The following is a 9,711-nucleotide window of genomic DNA, read 5'->3' as shown; positions in this document are numbered from 1 at the left end:
ATATATATTCGGTTCCGTCAACTATCGGAGACGCTTCGGGAGATAATCTTATTTGCTTCACACTGAATCCATATGGAGTTTTGGAGAAGCACGATGTACGACGCATGCGACTGTCCTCTATTTTTAAAAGCTCAGAAAGTATATAGCTCATCCTGGAAGTCTCCCTGATACAGCTTAAACAGCAATTTATTTGTAATATATTACTCTTCCTCAAACAAGTAAACTCTCCAAACTGAAAACTGATTTTAAAAAACCAACGGGTGAGCTATTAAAGAGATTTAATTTCTCTCTCTCCCTTCCCCAACAGAAACAATACTTACATATTATCGGGGGTGAAATTGTCAACAGTGACTGCATTCAAAAGGCGGAGCTTCTAATTGAAAATGGGAAAATAATGTAAGTTGTCCAACGTGATTTCGAATTACACCGCCCACAACTTCAAACCTCAGATCAGTTGGGAATAAGTTGGACGTACCCAGGGGTACTGGCACAATCGATGCGTCCGGTCTACTCATCATGCCCGGAGGAGTAGATATTGCAACCTACATCCAGAATGACATGTTTGACTACCGTGAAGAGGACTACGCAAACACCACAAAGGAAGCAGTGCTGGGCGGGACTACAACGATTGGTAAGTGACGCTGATTCGTTGGAAAAAACGCACTTTGTTAGTTAACCCATAGCAAACAGGTATAAGCCAGTTCATAAACGAGAGTTTCAACGGCTGTTTTTTGAGCGTGACAGAACAGATGGAAATTTCAGCACTGAATTCCATTACTTCGATGTCTTGTCTGAGTACGGTTAATTTGAGACAAAAACCGACACTCCCATCTAGGAGTTTCAATGCTAAATTATGACTAGAACCGTTCTTTAAAACCTAAATTTCTCCAGGTCCACAAGATCAATAACTAATGCAAACAATTTTCTCTCTTTTCCCTTGTTTGTCCCAACCCACAGTTGACACTGTGATATGTCCCCGGGGAGAGTATCCAATCGATGTTCTGTGTAAACAGAAAAGCCGAACACAGGCTGCAAAACTTTGGTGTAACGTAATCTACCGGGTCGCATTGTTAGAACTAAACGATGTGATTTTGGATCAAATGGAGCCATTGGTTAAACAACATCATGTCTCTTCTTTCCTGGTAAGTTGTTCAATGTTAACCCCTGTTTAGGTTGAAGCTTGTAAAACGGTTCTGGAAAATGATGAAGGTAGATGTTTGCTCCACCACCGTCCTTCAAGCCATACTAGCCCTGTATATCCATTGAGGTAAATGTGTATCGAAGCCTCAGCTACCACATCAGAAAAAACTCGAATCACTGGGCCAGCTAGTCAGATTCAAGTAGGATGCGTGTTTGGATGGAGGTCCCAGTTAGCTGGTTCATTCGGGCTCGCTTCGCCCGTCGGTATTCTTCACTATGGACTGTCCAGTCAAGTTGTAGTCGGAATGATGGTGGTGGGGTATCGTTGAATAAGTTCGTGCGGGATGAGCGCACTCGAACGAAGATTGAAACTTGCCCCGAAACGGCACGTGTGAATAGATTCAGCTGGGGACGACTGAAACGGCGCATACTGTCGTCAAGTCTTAGCCAATACAAACCGATCAAGTTTGTCTTCATCCTCTGTGACGACCCAATCAGAAAGGCTTTAGTGGATCGATGGAGAGTTGATGAAATGGTGACACCAGAACCGAAGGAACTGCTAGATCAGACAGCTATAACAAATCTTTTTGAACTTGACCCTGCTGGGATAGGAGTGCCATTATATTCATCGCTGTAATTCAAACAGAACCAAAGGTCACATACAAGCAAATAAAAGGTAAGGACAAGAACCACAGACGGCATTCCCTTCTGACTGGCTGTTGATAAGGGGTTGCGCGCACTGATTAGGTCTTCTATTTCAGCAACAAGACGTTTGCGAGCCAACCACGAGGCTCACTGAACAGTACAAGAACCAATAAACGCAGCCGAGCTGCCATTAGCTCGCGCACTGCCAACGAGTCTAAGTAATCCAGTTTACCAAGCGAAGCAGCGTTCACCGTGGTCATGCCGTTCCCGTATCTGTCCGCTAAACCACAGTATGCTTGCTTATCATCCTTTATCGGTGTTGGTCCTCCGTACGGCGTTACTAGTGCTTGGATTTGCTACCCCAGGAGCCCATTTATTTAAATTCCATCTAAAAGACAATCTTTACAACAGATTTTTTCGTGAGGAATGCGTGCGATCTCACGCCAGACTGATTCAAGGTCGCTCATCAAAGAGATCCGTTTGAAAAGGGCGGATCCCCAGGCAACTCATTTCCGGAAGTGTTCGATGGTAAACTTAATGCCTAATACACAGGTTAGTGGAGAGCCATTTTTGCCGTTAAAGTATCAGACTAAACGGAAACTACTGGTCCAGATGTTGATGTCTGGGAAACGTGAATACCCATTGACAAGTTTATGGACAGTGGGTTGTTGAGTATTCCGTTCTGAGTGTGAATTTAGCCGTGGCAACAAAGGCGTGTCCAGCTCTCATGAAGCAAAAAGTCGTCTGTATAAAAGCTGTGAGGAAAACAAGTAGACTTGTTCAAAAGCAGTGTTGGTTTACTAGGGACCAATACTGATAAAATCAAAGTTCTCACAAACACACATACAAGTCCACAGAAATATCGACGTTCGCGTTAAATGTTAGGCAAACAATGGGAAAATTTTCTAAACCATGCCAACTAACGGAACTGTTGTTATGCTAATGACAGGACAGTACAGTTAAGCAGCAGCATATACACCCTGTCCAACAACCTGCACACAACTTAAACTGTTGTTTTCAAACAAAATACCTCCGAAGAAAAAGACAAATGCTTGTTATGGCTTAAGACAACAGCATACGTGGTATCCGATGGCATAGGGGGCCAGACTTTCTCAAATTCGCGCACCATACGACCACAGACCCATCACATTCTGAGTTACACAAAAAACGCAGGTTGGTGCATCACGTCCTAGGGAGGACTGCAAACTTCCCGAAGACCAATCTGCTAAGTGAGTAGCAATCAGTTAGGTGACTTGACAAACCAGTACGAACAATGGCGAGGTAATGAATGGAGCAATATGAATGATTGATAAGTGTACTTGCAACTTGTCAGGCTTCAGTGATGTTCCAGTCAAGGCAACCTCCTCTGTTAATTAAAACCTTCATCTACGGAAGAGTCCAGATATAGCTATTAGCAGCGAAGTGAATGCGAAGGTTTTTCAACAGGGCAAGCTTCCACAGTGGGTGTAGCAGTTTACAAAGGAAATAGAACTCTGGAAGAATATCCGATCGCAACAAAATGTTGTTGTCAGGGGGGAATTCGCCCGTCTTGTCCGATCCAACACGATTAACATGCCGCATCTTACTTACTAGTGTAATAGCGGATACTACTGATGAGGCATGCGAGTAGTGTGTGGTTTCTCGCAACTCCGATTGGCGTCTACTGGAAGGTGGAGTTTTATTACGAAACTTGTGGAACTGCTTTGCAGTGTTCGTTTACTATCGCGTCGTAGTCAATTATTATTCACGAAATTTCAAGAAGACGCGTGAGGCTGTTCAGTTATCAAAAACAAGGTGCTCATGAGATTTTTATTTCTCTGCCTAATGGTTTGTAACTAGTTGATGGAGAAGGGCTTTCTCCTTACACAACTATCTCACGTGACGTGTGACCTCTAAGGTATCCGATAACTGCCGTCATCCAGCGGAGTTTCGTGCTACGAAAGTCGAATCTTGGATCTTGTCAGCTGGCTCAAACGCAAGATGTTTGTCAGCCGAGTAGCGATCAAACTGGTGTCCTATCTGTCACTTTTTCAGACAGTAATCTTATGCTTTGGCAGCGCATCAAGTGCAGCCCGTAATTGCACTCCAAAAATGCCGCTTTCGTCGACTTCTGATTTGCCTTATCGTTTGCCTTCGGATAGCGTTCCATAATGCAGGAGCAAGAGTGGCCCAGTTCGGTTCAGAAAACTGTGGACCGCTATCACACACCAGAACGTCGAGAGCGCTAAACTGTGAAGTATGTGTTGCAGAAATAAAGTGGCTAGGGCGAACGGGAATAAAATCTAGTTATCTGAACTAAACTGATGGTACTGTGGAGAAATGTGTTAATTTACACTTGAGATTACGTTCCGCGAATGAAACCAAGTATCACTGTATAATAGTTTCATCCTTACTGCGAATCGTTAGCAGCTCACATCAAACGGAATTCCAGGCGGTCTCGAGCACACAACCTCCCAGCTAATAGTTTGAACACTTCACCATTTGGCCACGTGCGGCTGATCAGCATTGTGTTTGACTGTCAGTTAGACAGGACACATGAAATAAGCCACCACAATAACAGAAAAATATTTTCATATACATATATATACATATATATGTATATATATACCTACAGTAAAAAGAAGAGGAAAAGAGTGGGTGGGGAAGGAGACCTAGTGCTGACCTATGTCAAGCATTCTGAGGTGCCTACACCTTCAACCGCTCAATCAGACAATCTGGAGAGAAACTGACAGCACGAACGCCAATGATATCGATTAGCCGCCATTTCTTGCAACGTCTCCAGCCAGACAGACGGGGTCACGGGGACCCACGGAGGCGGACAGCTGAGTTGTTGTTCGANACTTAGGCTTCTATATGGTCATTTCACCAAACTTCCTTGTAAAACAGACGTAATGCACTGCTCATAAGGCTGCTGAAAACTCCTCGACGGCCCACGACCAGTTTTGCTCCTCTTGGGACCAACAAGGGAGACAGTCCCCGAGTTTTTGTCAGTATTGTGCTTTACTTGAGCCCAGATTGATGGAAACTCGGGGACTGCGCCTACCTACTGAGCTGCAAGAAGGGCAAAACCAGTTGTCGTCTACCGGAGAGCTATCAGCAACCTTACGAGTAGTGTATTACGTCTGTACAATTTATCGCGATATATCGAATGTCGCAGCACATGAAACATGAGGCGGCCCGGTGTTGCACATTCAGCTGCTTAAGAACATCATAAATTACGGATTTGGCTGGGTTCCCGTCGAAACCAAATTGATTTGCAAATAAGTATATTTGCCGAGATTCTCGTGGTTTGTTGTAACATTCATGAGTTTGCTTACGTCACACGAGCAACTACCAAAGGGCAAGCTTTACACCTCACTCTTTACCTAAATGAATCCGTGGGCCAAACATTATAACCGCAGCCTTCAGTGCCCGCACACATAAAAAAAGATTTGGCAGCTAATCGGTACGCCATTTTTGAGCACTGTGACGTGTTCTAGTGTCTATGTTCTGTCGGGACCACCACACCATTGTTCCCTGGCTCGAGCTGGACCGTTAGCAAGGGTCCGGTTCTTTAGTTGGCCTGTTCTATCTCACCGTATTAACTAGATGAAATCTCCACCCTCATAGAATCATTTTTGTGTGTCGTTGATGAATCGAGCATTCACAAAGTGACTGAAGCGCCTGGCCATTTGAACAGCCACTAACATGGCAATGGAGGGTGGAGATGCAAGTTTTCCACGGCATCAGATGCGGAGGCCCCCGTGGACGAAGAAGCTGTGGAGATGCAGTTTTCCACGGCATCAGATGCGGAGGCCCCCGTGGACGAAGAAGCTACAAGATAAAGGGAAGACTATTTGCGTAAACTAAGGTGAGGCGGTGCAAGGATGAAGTTGATATTGTCGGCCCAGAAGTTTCCAGCAGGAGCTTTTCTGACAGTCGTGTTGAAACACTGACTACCGTTCTATCGTGGAATTTTGTTGCATTCAGCCTTCGCACGACCACCTAGATAATGGCAAGTGTTATCCAGACCACATGACGAATTTTCTAACACCGTTACGTTAGCTCCCTATGACATATTTGACCGCTCCTTCTGTTGACTCTAGTCCATTTGTGATCGATAATGCATAAAATTTCGAGCGATGGAAACTATGTAGGTGATAGAATGGATGTGCCTTGTCAGCAGCTAAAGTTACCGGGTGTGAATGGCGGCAAACAGTCATTTGAAAATCAACTTATTGTTCACAAGAGTTTAAGTTGCAAGGCGACATACATACAAACTGGTATTTAAAACTAAGCTTGCCTGATGAATCCAAAGGAGTTGGAAACTTTCATTTCAGAGGGGTTTGGTAAGCAATCAGTGGATTTATTGTTGGGCAGCGTTTCGCTCTTGACACAAAAGCTTCATCAGGCCAAGTGAGTAAGTAAGTAGGTTGATTGGGTTTTAAGACAGTCAGGGACCACTCCGTGAGATTCCTTATTACTAGTGACTTGATCAGTGCTGGGTATTCAGTCTGATGTTACTGTTTGTTGATTAGTGGGGATGACTAAGATTTACGATAGATTGGCTAGTGGGGGGGGGTTCATCTTCATGATGAACCTGGATTTTTCGTCCTTGCTTTTTCCTCTTGGGATAGTTCACAGATTTCGTTCACCTGTGTTCGTCTAAGGGTGCTTGGACAATTGGTTTGAGGATGGGGGTGGGGTGGTTAATTGCATCTAACTCCACTTGGATTTTGTATTTTTAGACCCAGGCGATTTCGCTGATAACTGCACACCGCCTCGTGTAGTCTCGGCTGATCTAAGATCGCTCTCCACACTTTTGCAAGTTCTACCCCCTCTATTCTATTCACACTGGGATGCTTGGCGATTTCCACCGCCTCGGCCATCAGTCACTGTGGTGTGAATCTTAGACCCCGTCTCAGGATGTCCACATTTTCTAAATCTATTCTATGTCCAGTGTCTAGTACATGCCCTGCCATTGCCGAATCTTTGACTGTCGCCTGGTATTCATCTACGTTTCTCGGTGGTCTATTAATGGAACGCTTTTGCTCACCGATTCTGGTGTGCAATTCGCCGGCTGTCTGACGTATATAAACCTTTGTACAGTCATTACATTTTATTTTGTATACACAGTTCCTAGTCTTATCAACCGGAAGGCGATCCTTCCCCTTCTGGAAAGCTACTCTAATGCTAGCCGTATTCAGTACCCTTCTAATGACTTCAGATGTCCCTGTTTTGTATGGAATGACCGCTGTTCCGATCCACTCCTTGGTGGGCCTTGGTGTTGGCACCAATACCCGTATTAGTTGCCGCTTAATTAAACCCACTGGGTATCCGCTATCTTGAAGTCGCTTTTTTGCCTCAAGTTGTGCTGCTCTTCGGTCCACCTCCTCTGTACACAGTGCTCTCACTCTCCTAAACATCGCTGAGGCTATGCTAGCACATACTGCTTTTGGATGTGCAGAGGAGTAGTTTAAGACCGCACCGCTATCTGTTGATTTCCGGTATACAGTGGTTTTTAATTCCCCACCACTCTTGTGTGTCATGCAGTCAGGTAGCGTACCCGTTGCCCAGCAATAAATCCACCGATTGTCTACCAACCCCCTTTCAAACAATGACTTCCCAATCGGTCCTAAACATTTTCCAACTGATTGAGTTAGAAACTTCTTTTGAGTTGTTCAGAGGTTCGACCTACTCGATATTAAGTCTTGTAAAAAAGGAAAGAAAGCGTTCAGCTGTAGCACCCTTCCGGTGCCTAGCTGCCATGCCACCCGAAGGTGGCACGAGGGCTGGGATACTGCCAGGTTGCCCAAGCCTAGACAGGGAAAGTCGAGTGGCGGAAGTCGGATTCGAACCACGGACCTTCCGGTCAGTAAATTCGCGCTCTAACCACTTGGGCCATCTCTCCCAAGTCTTGTAGAAGAAGTCCAACAGACCCAACAGCCCAACCTTATAACAAAGAAAGATATTTCCGTCCACTAGGCAACTGATCTTCACGAGTTTGTCTATTTGAGAATAATTCATTTTTTATCCACTAAGTTTCATGTTTTAGGTCACTGAATTCTATGCTTGTGGAGGTTTTGGTTCTGTTTATTACAGTCCGTCAACGGGATTGCACGTACTGACCCTGTAACCCTTCTTTGAATCAGAATAAAGTAAGATAAGCAAGCGTGATACGAAAGGCCTCGATCAGAGCTTCAGAGATACGGAAAACTGTTTAGATAGAAGTGTACCCCATGGACAAGATTGGATCCGCTGAATAATCGGATAAGATAAACGTAAACACCACATCCACATGCTTTGGCAGTCCAGACCAACATAGACCTGTGAAAGGACGGCTGCTTGAAAACCTTGATGCTGGTGGCCCTTATCTCGGACTACCATTATTTTTTTCCATCCGCGCAACAACAATTTGTTCCATCCTGATCACGAGTCTGGTGTCGGTTACATGGCCATCATTTCACTGCTTGCTCATCTCTAGCCAGGCTTATTTTTCAAACAGCCTCACACGGTGCCAACACCGCTCATACAAGCATACTCGTCATTCGAACGCCTCGTAGACCAATTATGTGCTTCTTCAGCCGTGCGAACGGGCGTGGTATGCGCACTGGCGATTTCCACGTTTTCACCACGGCTTTGCGAGAGAGCTTTTTTCAACCGAGCTCTGCGCTGACGAAAAAATCGAGCCTCTGCTTTACGGCATGCTTCCAGTGGACGTTTCATAAGCAGGCCCCCATGAATTACACCCTCGACCCTTCACCACTTCCGTTAGTGTGCAACATGACCTCACACGTCCCCAAAAACTCGATGCTGACGTGATCAGAGCTTACGATCGTAGTCACACCTTGTGCATACCCGAGATCGAGAAGGAATTCAAATTAACTCACTCATTGTGTCCTAGCGGTAAGAAATATCAGGACGATCGTGAATGTCTACAACTACAGAGGGGTCAGGCTCTCGTGTATGCTTTCACTTCGGTCGGTTAGCTGATTGGTCTCCTATTAGTACAGTATCTGAAACTAATTAATCAAAGCGATTACTCAAGTCTGGATCTGTAGTATCCGCTATGACTGAAGCGGCCGGTCGAACACCTCGAAGTTGGGATGAACAATGGCTTTCATCTGTCAAGCGAGTGTGTTCCACTCAATGTGACCATTGTTAACGTTCATTCCTCGTGCTAGGAAGGGAGAGTCAACTAATTAGGCTGATCTATTTTTCGTCTGCATGAATTAGCTCGTTGACCTGTGTGGTCCGGTGGTTTTCCAACCCGGTCAAATGCTGAAAAAAATTTCCCTCAGCCTACTAGACACTTTTCACAGAATGCTTGCTCAACCCATCTTCCTCACCCCCACAATCCGCAAGTCTGTTAGTCTATTCAACGTTCGGCAGATTACAAGTAGTCTCCTCACCCCATTCCCTTCCTCAAAACGCGGCGTGATTTGGTCGATCACTGAGCTCACACGCCAAGACTTCGTGACCTAGTTTCAGGCCAGACAAAAGCTATGGGTCAGTCAGCTGATATTTTGCAGACGCGCAGTGTTGCTTCGCCCAAACCCGATGTGAAGTTGTAGGATTCAAAGTGGAAACTAGACCGACCAAAAATGTAGACTGCCTGAAAACTCATCGAACTTGTCGGAAAGGAAAGCAGCTGGCACGCAACTAAAATTAAAGCGCTGTGGATTTCATCGCTTTTGCTCTCTCTCTCTCTCTCTCAATTCAGTTGTATCATAAACGAGAGATTCAGTTGAGTCTCTCGTGAGGACTAAATTGATTTGCAAATAAGTGTATTTCTCGGAAACAGTCCAGTCCAGGGTCAAGTAGAACATAAGGTTGACGGAAACTCGGGGGCTGCGCCTACCTGATGAGCCCCAAGAAGGGCGAAACCGGTCGTGGGCTATCGAAGAGTTTTCAGCAACCTTGTGAGTAGTTTCCTTTATGAAAAGA

General features: G+C 45.2%; 1 protein-coding gene across 1 annotated transcript in view; it reads left to right on the top strand.

Annotated features, from left to right (window-relative positions):
- The window catches only part of T265_00536 (hypothetical protein), a gene marked incomplete at both ends in the record, with an annotated part of 50,149 nt that overhangs the window by 13,150 nt on the left and 27,288 nt on the right, over positions 1 to 9,711 (top strand). Inside the window, 3 exons of the mRNA XM_009164340.1 lie at positions 308 to 396; positions 450 to 631; positions 958 to 1,142. Of these exons, the coding sequence (XP_009162604.1) occupies positions 308 to 396; positions 450 to 631; positions 958 to 1,142 (456 nt within the window). The remainder of the gene's footprint in view (positions 1 to 307; positions 397 to 449; positions 632 to 957; positions 1,143 to 9,711) is intronic.

The sequence above is a fragment of the Opisthorchis viverrini genome (genome assembly GCF_000715545.1).
Source record: "Opisthorchis viverrini unplaced genomic scaffold opera_v5_5, whole genome shotgun sequence".
NCBI classification, from domain to species: Eukaryota; Metazoa; Platyhelminthes; class Trematoda; order Opisthorchiida; family Opisthorchiidae; genus Opisthorchis; species Opisthorchis viverrini.
This window is presented reverse-complemented; position numbering and strand designations above follow the sequence as displayed.